General features: G+C 33.0%; 1 protein-coding gene across 4 annotated transcripts; it reads right to left on the reverse strand.

Moving 5' to 3' along the window:
• Window positions 1-822: 822 nt before the first annotated feature.
• Window positions 823-18,305, reverse strand: LOC134718846 (collagen alpha-1(I) chain-like). 4 transcript variants are annotated; one of them, XM_063581639.1, is made up of 31 exons: window positions 18,154-18,305; window positions 16,634-16,663; window positions 15,961-16,017; window positions 15,127-15,165; window positions 14,199-14,249; window positions 13,469-13,525; window positions 12,916-12,963; window positions 12,400-12,633; window positions 12,025-12,054; window positions 11,410-11,460; window positions 10,939-10,995; window positions 10,565-10,600; window positions 10,145-10,213; window positions 9,553-9,615; window positions 9,059-9,112; window positions 8,232-8,339; window positions 7,845-7,898; window positions 7,503-7,556; window positions 7,148-7,201; window positions 6,622-6,648; window positions 6,102-6,209; window positions 5,717-5,797; window positions 5,238-5,291; window positions 4,907-4,933; window positions 4,580-4,687; window positions 4,188-4,268; window positions 3,415-3,576; window positions 2,834-2,923; window positions 2,379-2,423; window positions 1,860-1,919; window positions 823-1,595 (listed from the first exon to the last, which is right to left on the reverse strand). In XM_063581639.1, the coding sequence occupies exons 1-31, from the start codon at window positions 18,224-18,226 to the stop codon at window positions 889-891; spliced, it is 2,769 nt and encodes a 922-aa protein (XP_063437709.1). In that variant the 5' UTR covers window positions 18,227-18,305; the 3' UTR covers window positions 823-888. The 4 variants fall into 4 exon arrangements, with proteins under 4 accessions (XP_063437709.1, XP_063437710.1, XP_063437708.1 ...); XM_063581640.1 differs by having other exon boundaries at window positions 8,250-8,339; window positions 15,118-15,165; XM_063581638.1 differs by having other exon boundaries at window positions 15,118-15,165.
• Between the last annotated feature and the right edge of the window lie 204 nt (window positions 18,306-18,509).

Here is an 18,509-nt window from a genome sequence, read left to right on the forward strand (position 1 = left end):
TGAGCTTCACGTTAAGTAAGTTTGATCAGTCTTGGATGCCGTATAATGTTTTTTATTAGTTGTATTGAATATTCTGTAAGTTCTTTCGTGTACTCTTTGATAAATCAACCAATGATAAAAAAAGTTTAAACCCCCACATTTTAAGATATACGTCCAAAAATTTAAGACCTTGTTAGTTGTTGTTCTTTGTCTTTATGTTTTTGTTATTTTAAAAATTTGTTTTGATGTCTAAATAATGTTTCAGACCATGGAAAATTCTAATACATCTAAGGCCTCAAATGTATGTAAAAGCAAGCGAGAGAAGGAACTGAAACCCACAAGTCAAAACAAATTGACAATGCCATCACAAACCATAACATAGAAGACTAAAGACTGAGCCACCACAAACCCAACAAACCTATCGTTGATTACAGGTGCTCCTGATATGATAATGTAATGATGAAAACTACATATGACCTCCAAATGTCTAAATGTGATGTTCGGTCGCTTTTTTTGACGTTTTCGCAATGTGTTATATTAAGTCGTTTTGGAATTAAACGCATTCTTAGTGATATGTTCAAAGGCATGCACCAAAATGATGTGATTGGCTTACAACATCCGAAACATAGAAATTCAACCGATGAGATGAAGTTGTTTTCATTTTAGTGTGATAGGTTAAGCTAGCTACAAATCAAGTCAGAAATATGACAGTTGCTTTCCAATCGTTTGATGTGTTTTAAAGTTCGGTATTTCTATTATTATACTTTGTTTATGTACTTGTATTGCGAGATTATCAATGGTACTTTAAATAATGAAATTGCGAAATGAAAACAGAACTATAACTACGAAGACTGCAGATTTTAATATTACAATAAACATTCATTTTACTACAAAGAAGTCAATTCAAAGTTAATATCCAGGTTTGTATGGAGTGTATCCTGGTCCATGACCTCCTCCATGACCTCCGTGACCTCCGCTTGAAGATGCATGGGCATGAGCAGATGCATGTGCTGAAGCATGTGATGGACCTCCATGATGGATCACACTATGGAATACGTTGTGTCCGCCGAATGAGTGTGCGCTAGATGAGGAATGACTACCGGCTGAGGCACTTCCGCCTCCGAGACCACCAAAAGCGTTTGCATGTGCTCTAGATGCTGCAGATGCTGATGCGCTTCCACCACCGATTCCACCTCCTGGTCCTACATTGAGTACTCCGAATGGTCCACCGTTAGATGCAGATGCTGATCCTGATGATGATGCCCCGGCGCTAGATCCTCCTCCAAATACACCAAATCCTCCTGAACCTGGTCCACCTCCTACTCCTCCTCCTACTCCTCCTGGTCCTCCTCCAACTCCACCTCCTACTCCTCCTGGTCCACCTCCAAATCCACCTCCTACTCCTCCGGGTCCTCCTGCTCCTCCGGGACCTCCTGCTCCTCCGGGACCACCTCCTGCTCCTCCGAATGGTCCTCCGAATGGGAATCCACCTCCGTTTGCGTTAGCTCCTGATGATGAACCTGCTCCAGCGGATCCACCTGGTCCACCAGCATTTGCATTTGCTGAACTTCCTGCATTAGCTGATGCTCCTCCGAATCCACCGAATCCATCAAATCCTGTGCAAATGAAAATTGTAATATTAAATCGTTTGGAAACGGAAATAAAAGATATATTAGTTTGATATTTTTTTTTTGTGTTTGTTTTCTTCAATTTCATTTTTTGTATATGTTCACACACCCTATACTTTGCCTTTATGTTGGAATTAATAATACCTGTATATCGTTCTTTGAAGGATTGTCAATTTTGTTTGTTCCAATTTTGATCAAAATATAAAACAGGGAATCGTTCTTGGAAACTCTATTGTTTAAACATAATATTACCTGGGAATTCTGCAACTTCTGGTCCTGTTCTCTGGTCATCGATAACAATACGAATAATACCTAGGAAATAAATAAGACATCAATGCTAGAAAACGATCATTTTGAAAATACAAGGGTTGTTGTTCTTTGTTCAACGAGTGGCTATTTCTGCTGTAAAGGGAGGTGACTGTATCAAGCTTAAATATACCGATTCAGTACGTATTATAGTTCTTTGAATTGAAAACGACTCAATGAAAGATAACTCCGTTAGTCTTGTGATCCTTCGTCCTTTTTTTCGTTATGTTTGCCTCCCTTTGTATTCATACTGGTTTGCATGTACATACTTTCTGTACACCGATTCCAATGTTGATAATTATTAGTAAATTCAATCCGTGCGATCTATTGACCGATTATTGATTGCAACAATATCAAATAATAAATGTGAAGATATATAACATGTTCTGACAAATCGTTAGAATAATGTCTGATGTATAAAGATATTTATATTCCTATCCTTTTCTCGACAAATATAATTTTTACCTGGTGCTCCTTGGTCTCCACGTGGTCCTTTTTGTCCTTGTGATCCTGTAGAAATATATAAACTTAAGTTATATAATTATCTTAATTGAATCAATTGGTAAAATTCATTTAGTACCTTGACTATGTCGTCCCTTTGCCATTTCGTACCAAACGAAAGTCGGTAGTTGATAAGGTTAAATAGTATGATAGTTATTGGCTTGCAGTTGTTACAAATAGTTATCCTAATTTTTCAATGCGTTTATTTAATATGAAAATTACATGTAGTCAACTAGTTTTCGTTATCAAATATAGTTATCGCGGAACTAGTACATAGCCATCTGAAGCACACCCCGGGTGCGGTATTTTCCCGCTGTCTTAAAGCCTTATTGTTGGCCTTCGGCTGTGTTCTGCTCTTTAGTCGGGTTGTTGCCTCTTTGACACATTCCCTGTCATCATTCTCAATTTAATTTACAAACCTCGTGCTCCTCTTGGTCCATGTGGTCCTTGTGGTCCGGCTTTTCCTCGGCTTCCTGGTGATCCTGATCTGCCGGGTGATCCGTTGCTTCCTGTGAAGAGATGTTAATCATTAGAACAAATACATGGACAAAATGATAATTCAAAATTATTAGAAGGAGATTTCATTTATTCCGTTCTAAGTTTACTTTTATTATTCAGTACATTGAGTAAAAATACTGTTAATTGAAATGTTTAAGTGTAATGGCATTTTCAGAATTACGATACATATTATTTACTTGTAAAAGTGTTTTCATATTTTCAAAAATCCTTCTTTTTAACGATGAAGGATTCTGTTAATTATAAAATCTTTATTATATTTAATATTTATTGTTTAGTTTTAACATGCATTTCCCGTTGCCCTTTGCCCTTACAATGTCTTGCAAAAAAATATCAAGATTAGAAACAAATATGATTCGTTTGAAAATTTCAGGCCAGTTAGACCTAAACCTGATGAACCTTTTACTCTATGTCAGATTCACTATAGAGTTTAGAGATATAAACCAAAACACTACATTTTACCCCATGTTCTATTCTTACTGACCTCTTGATCCTCTATCTCCTCGTGCTCCGTTTTTGCCTGGTGCTCCTGGTGATCCTTGGTTTCCTCGGTCTCCATTTGGTCCTTTTTTACCTGGTGCTCCTGGTGCTCCGTGTTCACCACTTGGTCCTTGGGATCCAGCTGGTCCTCTTGGGCCTGCTGGTCCTGTAAGTCGAAGCCATATTTTCAATAATTAAGTTGAAAATAAATGAAATTAGAACTAGAAACATCACGAATGTCACATTTTGTGATATTTAAGCGTCTGTCCAAAATCAGAAAGCTAAAGCCTTCGTTGGTCTAGCATGTCTTTTTTTTATTTTGGTTAATTCATATGTTTCAGAGATTATTGTGGCTTTCATTTCGCTTAATTAGTAAACATTATTGTTTAGGGGCCAGTTGAAGTGAAATAAAACATTAAAACTGTGAATCAATAGTTTTAAAATTGACATCAAACGAGTGAATAATTTAGTGACCCCTATACGCTCTAATCTATCAAGTTACATTCTTTTGTATAGTGATTACTGTGGATTCATTATTTTTCATTGGATACCAATTATCGTGGATTTCATGGTTACAGGTGAACCAAGAATTCAAATGTTCAACAAATATCAAATTTTCAAAAGGCTTTTATGTGGACTTCAGCAAAACCACGAAATTAAATATCCTCGAACATGCAAATTTTCCTTAATCCACGAAAATTGGTACCCACGAAAATAAATGAATTCACATTATTTAATGTTTTCAGACAAATCATCTGCCTTGAATGGACTACCTACCGCTTGGTCCTTCAGCTCCTTGTGGTCCTTGTGCTCCTCTTTCACCTCCTGGTCCTTGTTCTCCTGATGGTCCGGCTGGGCCTATATAAAGTAAACACCATGGTTAGACCATTGTATACTATCAGATGTGGTTTTCATATGGTAAATTTAAAAATTGATTATTCTTAATAGATCTTAATAAGATTTTCTTTTGGTTTGCAATTTTTGTGAATCGATTCGACATCACGAATTTTAATATTTTTAAGGAAACAACTTAAAGGAGTGATATAAACCTTTTATACATTAAATATTGTTCTATAATACACATGCATATTTACAACATGTATGTTCTAGAATAATTAAAACGATTTCGTTATGGAAGTTTATCGAACAATTGTATTTATATATTTTACCGGCTGGTCCTTGTGCTCCTGATGGTCCTTTTGGTCCTTGTTCTCCTTGTGGTCCAGCTGGTCCGGCTTTTCCTTCTGGTCCTCTAGCTCCTTGGTCTCCAGCTGCTCCTAAAATTTAAAAAAAATCCCTTTGTAAATCACCTTTAATGTAATGTTCATCTAATGATTCTAGTGGAAACGTATGAATTTAATGGCTTTAATTTGAATTTTGCTTATACTAAGAAATATCAAAGGAACTAAATTATCTATTAACGATGATTGTACAAATGAACTACGATATGCATTTGGTACACAACTACTACAAATATAAAAAAATATATATATTACCTTTGACACCGTTCTTTCCTTGTGGGCCTAAAAATTAAAAAAAAAGTCAATATAAGAAACCGCCAAATGAACCGTAAAACAGTGTTTTTTTTAAATTCTATATATTGTTAAAGAAATTAAGGAACCAATTCATGAGAATGAATGGTTATGTCTTCTTTGTGCGCTTTTATATTTATTACGTATTCATATATCATCTTTTACTATGTGTTACAATTTGCTATTACACTATTACACTTTGTCATAATAGTTATTAAAAGATTTGGTGCATTTCAATGTACTTTTTGGAAGCGCTTTATTTGCCTTTATACCAAATATTCAAAAGTATATGTACCTTGTGGTCCTGCTGGGCCGGATGGTCCTTGTGGTCCAACGTCTCCATTTGATCCTAAAGACAAAAAAAGGTACATTTTTTACATTTACATTTGTGCATTATATAATTATTTATCTTGGCACTGATGTAAATTAATGATTGAGACATAATGTTAAAGCGAGTTTGACTTTGGTAGAAAACGTAAAACCAAGTGAAGAACACTGAAGAAGTAAACTTAATACGACTTTTTTTTTTTTTTTTTTTTTAATAAATTTTCTTAATATTTTTTTTTAAATTTCTATCTTTCAACAAAAGGCGAGGAATAACAAAGAGACATTTAAATTCATAAGTCGATAACAAAACTAACACGCCGTGGTCACAAACGAAGACAAATATTAGTAGACAAACACATCTCAGAAAACCAAAGAATTTGCAGAACGAGCCCCGTCACATACGGGAGTGATCTCAAGTGAAAATTTTAAGCTCCAGTGTCAACTTACCTTGTTGTCCTTTAGCTCCTGGTTTGCCTCCGAGTCCTGGTAATCCTCTACCTCCTTGTGGTCCTTGGTCCCCTGGTGCTCCTGAAGACACATTTTGAATACACAGTTAGCGTAAGACATTTTATTTTATACAATTTTACTGTATTGGCGTTTTTTTTTATAATTGAGGGAAGATAAACTTGACGAGTTTTGATAATTGCATAACTGGAACAGTTAATCAGTTACATATGCTATAACCTGTTTATATCTTTACATTGAGAGCTTTTCCTTTTTGACTAATTTTTTACCATTTTTTTTTTAATAGAATCCAAATAAGCACCAAATTAGTAAAAAGATGCGGTGAACTATAAAATTCAAAAGGGGGTGTTTTTAACAATGAATATACCTGATGGTCCTGATGGTCCGATTGGTCCTCTTGGTCCAGTTCCTCCTGGTGTACCTGGTGCACCTTTGTCTCCTGGTCCGCCTGATGCTCCTGGTCCTCCGGCTGGTCCTTTAAGAATAAACAAAATTGATGTCAAGATGTATTGAAGCTACGTGTAAGACAATTCCTCGTTTAAACATCTAAAGGATTGTGGGTAATGTCATTGTTCGTAACCCAGAATTTAAATAAAACCCCTTAATTGATTGAATTCCCAATGTCTAGGATGATGTAAGCCAATCAAAAGTTTTGGGGTACAGCGCGTTAAAATTTACCCAGAATTGATTAGATTCTGAAACTGCAAACAACAGAGATACATGTTACTTTTACTTATAAAATTGAGTTACTGTTTTATTGGTCAATTATTTTGATGCCTTTAGATTTTTGTGATTCCGATTCTTCATCATTTAAAAGTTAAGATTGTCAAAGGCAGTTCGTTTTTCGTGTTCACTCTCGGAAGTTAAAAAAAAAAGAAAAACCTTACCTTGTGGTCCTTGTGGTCCTGTAGATCCTGCAAAAATTAAACAAAATGTATAATACGTATACAATATATGTTTAATACGTATACAATATATGTTTAATACGTATACAATATATGTTTAATACGTATACAATATATATATATAATACGTATACAATATAATGTTTAATACGTTTACAATATATATATATAATACGCATACAATATATGTATAATACGTATACAATATATGTATAATACGTATACAATATATGTATAATACAATATGTGTAATACGTATACTACTACGTATAAATGAAAACGAGGTAGACGTTTGATAAGGGACAAAACTCTTGAATTTGAGTAATATATTTTCAAATATTATAATTCTAAGTTAGTATAAAATTGTTTTATTAAAAAATAATATGAATGCTTTAATAAAATTATATTGCATCTTAGTCGGCATATGATTCTATAACAAAATCATAAACGAAAACTGACTTATTGCTATTAACCAAGGTTCAAACCCTTGATTGGTAATAACACATACCTGGGCCTCCTGGGGCACCTGGATTTCCTGGCTCTCCTGGATTTCCTTTTGGTCCTGTTAACAAATAAATACAGAATTTTATATCGGCATTAAACTTTCAAAGAAATATCTAAATGTGTAACAGTGACATTTCCAATTTGAATAAAATATGTGTTATCCGTAAATGGAGTTTCTTGATGACATTAATAAAAAATTAATGGTATGTAAAAAAATATACATTTTTGCACCTTTGCAATTGACCAATCAAAAATGATATTGTATAATGCGAACGATTCTGTTATTGGAGGTTCTGATTGGTCCAATTTTCTTTAACAACAAGGACGGACTTAATAATGGAGTATTATGTCTTTCTTACCGATTAATCCGATGATACCAGCTGGTCCTCTTGGTCCTCGTCCTCCAGTGGTGCCTACAAATACATGGCATAACATTTATTAGACTGTTAATTAATAAACAAGCGAAATGAGAATGTTTTTCTAATTATTTTTTAAGTTTTCTAGATTTTTTTTTCATCTATTTTTAATTTTCTAGTCTGGTACTCCTCGGGTTTAAAGTATTAGTTTACCAGGAATTTCTGGTTGTCCTGGTTTTTCTGTGTATTTTACAGTCATAAAGTAAAATCAAATTTTATCAATATGTTCCTGATTGTCCAGGTATTCATGGGTATCTAGAACTGATGGGTATACATTTATTTTACCTGGAATTCCTGGTTGTCCTGGTGTTCCTGGGGTTCCTGGAGATCCTCGTGATCCTATCAAATACAACACAAAACATATGTTTAAGGTTATATGATAATTTCTGTGTCTGGATTATGATTATTACAGACTTATCAAAGGAATGAATCTAGAGCCAAATATTGCCCAAAAATGGGTATAAAGTTTTAATACATGATAAACAAAATCTGACTTTAAGTTACCAACAATGATGAAAGGTGTTCGAACAATACAAATGTGTCATTTCATGCAATTTCCCTTTGCAACAATTACATACTATCTAAAATCTATCATTTAGTGTTTTTTCTCCAATATTTGAAGTTCAAATTTTATCTAATTGTAGATTTTCAGTCTAGACATAATATACTGACCTGGTGTTCCTGAGTGACCTGGTGTTCCTGCTTTACCGGGGTTTCCTGGATTTCCGTTTCGTCCTGGTTGTCCTCCTGCTCCTGGGTGACCTGGTTGTCCTGGTCCGCCTTTAATATAAGACAACTGACAATTTAATCTTTGAAAATTTCATATAAAAATAAATATTTACCATCCCAACAATCTATTGTTATATTCCTACTTTGGGTCTTCTGTTTATCGGGACTGCCTCACATAATTTATCTCGTATGTCGGAAAAGGTGGAACACATTTTAGCTATGAATAATTACTTAAGTTGTCGTCTGCCAGTGCAGTAGCATGGTCATGTAATAACATAGATTTCAAGAACACTTACTTGGGCTAACCATAGTCCCAAGCCAATTAAACGATACTATATAAGTTGTATGCTATTTGTATCTATGATAGTTTAAGTTGGCCGTTTGATGAAAAGTCAGCAAACGTATTTTTGTTTTATCATGATTACAAACAAATGTTGGAAAGATTTTATTTGTGATCTCTTAATTTTTTTAGGGGTAAGGGCAAGGCGTGTTCATCTTTTATTATTTTTACTGTATATTTGCTAGTAGTGCCGTACGTATATTTCGTCAAATTAGTATTATTCAGTTTACTTTTAAACATCGCGACTTGGATGGTGTATCATTGGCACTCATACCACATCTTCTTATAGATAATCTATATATTATCAATTGTTACTTAAACATGAATAAAAGTAAATATTGTGTTAACATAAATAAGACAGCAATCCATCAATAGCATCGTTAAACAAGCATGACTTGTATTTACTGAAGTCTCAAATAAAGGCATTTACCTGGCTGTCCGGATTGTCCTCGGTTTCCTGGTTTACCTGGGGTTCCTGGACGTCCTGTTAAATAAAATATATTTGTATGTTTTCATATATATCGTAATATGACTTGTTAATATATTCAGTGCATACAAGTGGTACTCTGACCTTTTTCTTGTGAATATTTAAATGAAATATATGTGTATGTTTTCAATTGCCCATGGTTGTCATGCCAATATTCTCTTTGTTTCGTTAAAAATACTCTCTCATAAAATTTTACATTAATTTTAAACAATATGACAAAAATAATACCCATTATACTTATTACGTTTACAATCGACTCGAGATTTTAGGCTTTTTAGCATTTCACTCAAAGGTGAATCCAGAAATGCGTTTCAGGCGCATGACATTTAAAATTGCATTCGTTTCAACTCGGCCGATTCCGTAGAATAAAAGGAGAGTAGCGGATTCTACCGAGGATTGCCGAATGTTAAAGTTGTTGTTTTAACTTGTTTACATACCTGGACCTCCTGGTTGTCCGGATCCTCCTGGTCTTCCTGAAGAGCCTGGACGTCCTGGGTTACCTGTCAACAATATATAGTATATAAGTATCTAATATATCTACATGCTTACAAATTAACGTTTGAATTGTTTTAAATTTGTTTTACGTGATTTTTGTAACCTACTATTTGTTATGGGTTTTACTCATTGTTGAAGGGCGAATGCTAACTTCTAGATGTTAGTTTCTATATCTGGCTAAGGATTGTCTCCTTGACCACCCTAACATACATCCTTTCAATTACAGATAGTATTTGACCTCGTCTAACTCTGAAAAGCTCATGTTACCATGGAATGTTAACATTTGAATTTGCTTTACAATTTGAAAAAAATATTGTCTTATTTTCAAACAAAAAAATCATTAATTTGATATATGTCAGTTTTCAAAAAATGCATAATTAGTATGTTTTCTGAAGAAAAAAAAGCACCATGTGTACTATAAGACCTGATAACTTTATTATTGTTGTCATTTTGAAACATTTAAGTCGACACAGTTTCACTATAGTTGGAGCTTGTGATTTAGCTTTGCAATTACATTTTTGATGTATGTTTTACCTGGTTGACCTGGTGGTCCGGAGTTTCCTGGTTGACCTGGTGGGGTATTTCCTGGACGTCCTGGTTGTCCTTTAAAAAAAATAGTTTAATTTTGAATATATTTTTGTAAAACGAAATGAATACTTAATTAATCGTTTTTCATTCCTGACAGAAAAAAAGCAACTTTGAGGCAATGAAAGACGGACGAAGTTGACATAATTAGGTAAAAGAAAATACAGTTATGATATGATACGTGTGTGGTTAAAAGTATAAAATAAAGGTATATTTATCCCGTAAACATGCCATCAGAGAATTATGAATAGGTCGAGTGTGTTTGTACACTGTCGCCGTTAAAATGACAGACAACACATTTAGCCAATCAGAAGACATCAAATTTAAATGACATGGAACTTGAACTGGACATTAGAAAAATATGTTTACCTGGTGCTCCTGGTAATCCGGGTTGGCCTGGTGGTCCTGCAATATATGTAGGTAAAGTGTATTACATAATGTTATAGAATATACAAGTATATGTTTAAAAAGTTCGAATGAAAAGAATATCATCGACATTACAACGTCAAGCATGATAAATAAATTTAGATTAAAGTTTTTAAAAAATCGGATAAATTTGAAACCATACAAAGTCGGTATGACGTATACATGTTGTGTTTAGTACTTCTTAAATTTGTCTTTGAAACAATTTTTTTTTATCATAAAAAAAACAATAAAATTCGGAGACCGTTATTGATCTGTGTCTTATACTTTCGCGCATGCTTAATCGACGTACTTCCCGCGAAGTTCTAAAAAAATGTTACCTGAGTTTCCTGGGGTACCTGGTCCACCGAATCCACCGCCACCATTTGCATTTGCACCTGAAAACACAAAATCATATTATTTACATTATTAGAAATCCTTCACTGTGATTGGTTTCACGCAATTTATAGTGACAGGCTACTATTTTAATAGACGGCATTCGTAGCCAATATAAACAAGGAGGCGGGTAGAATTCACGTTTAGAAGTTAAGAACTAGGCGGAGCTCTAAAAACTTTAGAACTTTAATGCAAGTTTTTTTATGAGTAAAATATTGTATAGATTTTTGAATAAAAATTACCGGTGGGGAATGAATTAAATAATTCAGCCAATATTTAAAGATTAAAAAGCATTTTTTACAGTTTTGGCCGACTTGTCTCTAATTTTTAAGGATAAATCATAGAAATTAACAATCAGATAAAAATTTTACAAATTGTAACTTTGTCTATCCTGATTATTTTGATAAAATACTTACGTGCAGCTGCGTTTGCGCTTGCGCTTGAACCTCCTGGACCACCGAATGCGTCTATAACACAAAAAAAAATCATTGTAGTTTCAAATTGGAGAATATTGCCCTATAACTTCAATAAATACCTTACCGTATTAAAAATGGGAAAACATGTTTTACATTTTTTATTGCCATCTTTAGTTGAATATTTGTTCATTGCTAACGTCTACTGATGATATGTGTCTATACATCTTGGTCTTATATTTATTTGTACTGAAAATGGGCATAATCAGTCAAACACACGGAATTGACTCCTTCAATCAAATCATATACTAGTATTTAATAATCATATGTAATTCCTAAGGCAACGACCATTAAACTTCAAATAGGGGTTCTGGTTTTTTTCCCAAAAATATAATTCTGATTCCAACATTGATGAAATATAGAGTCTGTTCAAGTTGAAGACAAACACATATTCAGAACCTCAATTGTCCTTAAACTTTGTAGTGCTAAGTTTTAACAAACGAACTTGATTGAGAGCAATGATTTTTTTTTTTAAATCTGACTAAAACAAAAAACAATAATACTCCTTTGAAGTTAAATGGCTGCTCCCTAATATTAACGTTGAAATGAATAACTTACTGCCACTTCCGGATCCACTAGCAGATGAACCTACAACAAATAAACAATTTATATTGAAATTAAGTTGAATATAAAGACCAAAAATCATATAAATGCAATATCTTGACAGAGATTGTATTAAAATAATTGATCGTAGGGGGTAAAGTTTTAAAATAAAAATCTTTGCTAATTATGTATGAATCACTATTTTAATTGATTACATTGAATAAATTCAGGTCTTCTTAAACAAACTTAAAGTTAAATCAAGTACCGAATACAAAAAAAGACGGCTACGTTTCTGTAGAGAGCAGAAATGAAAAAAAAAAGAAAAAGCTCTCAAGATTATTTTTTTTTAATAAATAATTTAACATCTTTAAATTAAATGTGTTTGCTTACCTGGTCCGAATCCTCCTCCGAATCCTGGTCCGAATCCGATACCGCCATTACCGCCTGGTCCACCGCCGCCGCCAATACCACCGATACCGCCAATACCGCCAACACCGCCGCCTATTCCACCAATACCGCCATTACCTCCTCCAACACTTCCTCCTGGGCCAATACCGCCAATACCGCCGAATCCACCGAATCCACCGGAATGAGCGTGGGCGCTGGAACTGCTATGTGCATGAGCTGAAATACAATTAGTTTCGTACAAAAGAGTTGCTTATTAGACTAAATAAAAATTTATGCAAATTAAGATGATTTTTAAGCAAAATACAACGAATAGTAGGATCTTGACAAGATTAAATATATCAAAAAATCAAACAAGATACCAAGCATTTATCTTTTGTTAAACAGAAAAATATATGTGTTACTTTCGGAATTTCAATTTGCCGCTAGACGTTAAGTAGCCATTCATCATTATTTATTCGGAACTTTATAAACACGTGCTCAAAATGCTAAGGTACTTACCACTGCCACCTCCTAAACCATTATGGGATGCGGATGCATGGGATGATGCTGTAAAAAAACCAAAATCGTTTGATTCAGTTGCCTTTAAAAAAAGCGTGCATTGCGGTATGCGGTTTTGCTCATTGTTGAAGGTCATTCGGTGACCTGTTTCTGTTAGCGTTTATCTCATTTGGTCTCTGATTGAGAGTTGTTTTATTTATAATGATACTAAATACATCTTTATATGTGTACATTTTAGTAAACCAATTTCGACTGTACACAGGAATGCTCTGGTTTAATTTTGCATCATCTTGTATCGTCTATAGACGAGCTATGTGTGATTTCTGTTTTATTTATTTTCAATGTATTCGATTTTCTCTATTATGCGTTCGTTCCTTAGTTTTAACAGGTCCATTCTCATGATTTCGATTTTCAACGTGACATTTATGTTTTGAGTTATTACCCATAAACAATTTCTTTATTTTTAAATATTGGAAATTAAAATCCATTCACAGTGAAGTACATCTGATTTTTTAATTGTGCGATCAACATTCGGAAGGTTTCTTTTACTTACAGCCAGCTGATGCATGTGAAGATCCTCCTGGTCCAAAATGGTGTGCATGGGCAGATGCTGAAAAAATATTAAGTATTTGAAGCCAATATTTTTTTATATATATATATCAGAACAGTTTCTTTTTGTAGGCGAGTTGGTTTACTCGTGAATTCACAATCATAGACATTTTATAACTTTTTTTTTAAATCCTGTTTATTGCTTGCAATAAATTATGAGGACTTTAGAACACATTCAGATTTTATTCTTAGAAATAGGTTATGATGATACAAACGAAAACAAAATTTCAAAGTAAATATAGGTATAATTAATATGTTTTATATTATGAAATGTTTGTTGTTAATTTTGCTATAGCATGTCTTTGCTCTTGCAACACAAATTCATTCATTCATTCATTCATTCAATTCATTTATTTTGTCCAAAAACAAATATCTATTCTTTGAATGTAACGACACACAATTGATGAATTGAAATAATACTGCATTGAAATAATACTACATTGCAATAATACTACATTGCAATAATAATACATTGCAATAATACTACATTGCAATAATATTACATTGCAATAATACTAAATTGCAATAATACTGCGTTCCAATAACACTACATTGCAATTATACTAAATTGCAATAATACTACATTGCAATAATACTGCGTTGCAATAATACTACATTGCAATAATACTGCATTGAAGTAATACTTTACAAATTTAAAACATATGTGCATGTACCTGAAGAGTGGGCATGTGCATGTGCTGATCCTCCTCCGATACCGCTTCCGCCTGTATAAAAAGAATGAACAAATATTATAATATCAAATCACCACGTGTAGTCCCTTAACCAATCATATCTCTATAAATCTATCGGAGGTAAAACACTATAGATATATTCTGCATCATAAGGTTTGGTCTAAACATGTATGTATTACATAGCTACACAATCCAAACCAGCTGAGAACAGCAAATTTCGCGTTGTCCATGTTAAGTATAAGCAATCGCTTAATCGCCAAAAAAGGTATTACAGGAACAATGTCCAAATTTGTAAAGTAATTTACACTTCTTTAGAAAAAAAACCTCTTGTATTATCATAGGCTAAATCTTTAAAAATAATAACATTCACCACATGAAAACCCTATTGAAAAATACGTGTTTTGAATGGAAACGTGTTGAAGGACAATTTTCGAAATGTACCAAATTAAGTTGGAAGGACTCGTTCAATAGGATTCAATAAAATGGGATACGCTCATATAGTTGCATTGCAAATTACTCCGATATATTAAAAAAATGTTGCCAGCAAGAACATATGCATGTAAATATTGGTGCGATCTTTATGACATTACGTTAACTAAACATTGTCTTTCCTTTTCTCCCTGTTTGAAACAGACAGTATACTTGATCAACAAAGCGACAGATGTAATGCAGTTAAAACCAAAAAGCAGCTAATTAAACAGTTCCTATGTATTCTATAGAGAAATGTTTTCACAATGCAAACAAAGCGTTATTGCAGTTATACAAAAAGCAGCTAATTTATCAGTTTCAATGTATTCTATAGAATTTCTTTTCAAAATGCATGATCTTTTTGCATTTTACATTTGATCTTTGAATGTTGCATGCAGATGCCGAAATAAGAAGTGCAGCTGAATGCGCTTACCATGTCCGCCATGTCCGCCATGGTATGGACCACCTCCATGGTGCCAGCCTGCAAATGAAACAATTGCGTCTTCTTTAAATTTGCTTTGCTTTTTATAACAAGATAATGTATATTTTCGGAAGCTTTTCCAAAAATTTCAAACTTTTTGTTGCTTTATTTTTGTTTTCATATTTATTCAAAAACATAAACGCACAAAGTTGCTATGAAATCTTGAGTCAAAGGCTATAAAAGATGGTTGCCTCTCTCATATCTTTTATTTTTATATATTTAATTTTTATAAAACAAATTCATCACATTTAAATAAAACAAAATATTGGAATGATTCACAAGCGCAAATATTATTTTTAATAGGTATCTGATAGAAATGAACAATCCTGTGATTGCTTTTTCTCTGTGATATCATAGACGCAAGTTTGGCGCTTTACACTCTAGTGTTAATCAGCCGATATACTATTAAGAGCTTGTGACGGAATAGTGCTTTAATTCCCCGACCATGCATGCGCTAGGTTTGATTTGCAGAACCAAAACATAACGATGTACCACGGAAATGAAAATGAGGTCCATAAGACTGTATCTTAACAGATTTTTATTTAATTTTCAAATATACTGCGTATTTATATAAGTTAAAAGATTCAGTTAAAAGCAGGGACTCAGATAGAGATATCCACCCTTCCTACCTTACCCATTGTTATATTTTTGCCTGAAATGAAAACCCATTTTTTTTACCTTATGGACTTAATATATCTTTCATTTGAGAAAAACACGAAACGAAAGAATGGACAGAGATTCAATGAGACCATACATTAATGAATATGACAAATTTCCAATAATAAAAAGACATACTTCCGCCATGGCCTCCACCGCCACCGCCGCCGCCTCCACCGCCGCCTCCGTGGTAAGCTGAAAATTTAAATCAAATAATTAATAATGATACTCAGATCCAATATTTTTTTCTCAAAAACCAAAAAAGCAAATTAGAAACTGTCAATGAACTCTATCTTTTCTAGTCATTATTCTATTTAATCAAATTGAAGGGGGAAATGTAATGCACTGAAAACGAGGATGAAGTAACCAGATACTTTAAAACGTTTTAATATTTTGTAAGATTTATGTATAAAGCTTCACAAAATGTAACAATCTTTAATTTCAATTTTATTGATGAGAACACCTTGAAACATTGGTACACTTTAAATAATTGTATTGGTCAACCCCTATTTTGTTTCAACAAGTTATTTCTATATGCTGAAAATAAACTCATTATAGATACCAGGACTAAATTTAGTATATACGCCAGACGCGCGTTTCGTCTACAAAAGAATCATCAGTGACGTTCGAATCCAAAAAAGTTTAAAAGGCTAAAAAAAAAACGAGTTGAAGAGCATTGAGGACCGAAATTCCTAAAAATTATGCCAATCTCAGCTCAGGTAACTGTTACTTCTTTGTGTTTTTCTCATATTCACTGGAAAACGTCAATGGCCGATTGGAGTTCCGCATACAACTAATAATAGGTACTTACGTACTACTTTAATTCCACCACCACCATAATCTGTGAAGAGAAAATATTAACGAATGAATATCAGGAACAGAGTTCATATCCGTTCCCTATGTGCTTCAAAATACTCTACTTAGTTTATCGGATCGGATACTATAGTTTTTGATAACATAGTCAGGTTAACGGGTCTTGAGAAATAAAACAATGTTTATTTTGATTGAATATCACGAATGATTGTAAGATTTTTCCTTTTGATTTTGGAAACAATATATTTTCGTACTTATTTAGAGTTATTTAGTCATGAATATAAATGATCAATTGATCACAAAATGTTGATTGAATTAAAAAAAAAGAATGAACTATAAACTTTCAAACTTATCCCTTAGTTACGTAGTAGTATCAAACCAAAGAACGGAGAGGAATAATTTGCATTCGCCTAGACAATACATTAATAGCTCTGATGCCTAATGTTTCCGTATGTTATCAAGCAAAACATTTGTTTTGATCCTGTATCTTATCAAACAAAAAGTTTGTGTATGATTAAAGTTGAAAAATATTACAAGTCCCGGGGAAAGCCCAATACCTACATCTAATATGAATGCCGATGCATAACTTCTACGTATGAAAGCGAAGTCAATAAATATTCCCTAAAATTATTATAATTTCCAATATGGTGTACAAGTATATTAATATGTTGTTATTATTCATCTGATTAAATATCTGATTAAGTGTAAGTTATTCCAATATGTAAACATAATGTGAAAATAATGGAAATCTAAAGAAGCTGTGAAAAGACAACATTCGATTTTCTGTCAGTCATGAACAAACACCCATAATTCCTTTCGGTTCATTAACTTCCGTTTGTTAAGCCTTTCTATGTGACAACTGTTGCGTTAATGGGTCGACTTATGCTTAATGTATCAAAAAGCTACGGTTAATTATACATACAATGTAACTAAAGTAAAAGCTTTAACATCAAAAGTGAAAAATAAGAAAAATAAATAAATTTTCAAAATAATTGGAAAATGTAGTCAACTAGTAAAACAGTAGACAAATAAACAATAGTAATTGCATATAAAATGATAAATGTTTAGTCTTGCATATGACATTTATTTAGTGGTTATCTTATTCGAATACACCAAATCATTTAACTATATCTAGATGCAAGTTACAAGTATAACGATATACTAATTTAGCATCTTGTTGGTTTGTTTCTTGGAGAAATAACAAGACAGCAATATACAAAACGATTAACTTATGTATTTGAAACAAAATAATGAAAACTAAAAAAAAAATCAAAAGAAATACAAAGAAATAGTTTTTTAAAATGTAAAGTAATTCATCTCATTTGAATACACCAAATCACTTGAATATCTATAAATTCAGGTAATTTAATTATTATCTTTGAATTTTTTAAGATTTTTTTAAAGAAATACTCAAAGACCAATTTCAATAAAAAGTTTAAGTTTTTGAAAAGAAAATCCATGAAATTGGACAACTAATTTAAGTTTAATTAAATGAATTGCCAATTAAGTTCATCTTACCACTTATTGGTCCAGCGATGGCTGTGCTGGTGACAGCCAGTAAAAGTACTGATGCTAGGGAAAACCGAACCATGTTTAAAACCCTGACAAGTGTTGTCCTCGTAAAGTTTGGCTGGGACTCATTCTTTTATACTACAGTCCCACTCATTACCATACCGACCGGTAAGTACTGCGTCATGGCTCATAATATCCAATGAGGCCCTAATTGGGAGATATATTTGAACATTTGAGGAAAATAGGATCTTTTAATTTTCCACTTTGACATTTTATTGAATATATCGTCATAAATGACAAAAAAATATATTTTGAAAATATAAATTAAATTAATATCAATTTTTCCAAAGTTTACTAATATT

The sequence above is a fragment of the Mytilus trossulus genome, chromosome 5 (genome assembly GCF_036588685.1).
Source record: "Mytilus trossulus isolate FHL-02 chromosome 5, PNRI_Mtr1.1.1.hap1, whole genome shotgun sequence".
In the NCBI taxonomy this organism is placed as follows: domain Eukaryota; kingdom Metazoa; phylum Mollusca; class Bivalvia; order Mytilida; family Mytilidae; genus Mytilus; species Mytilus trossulus.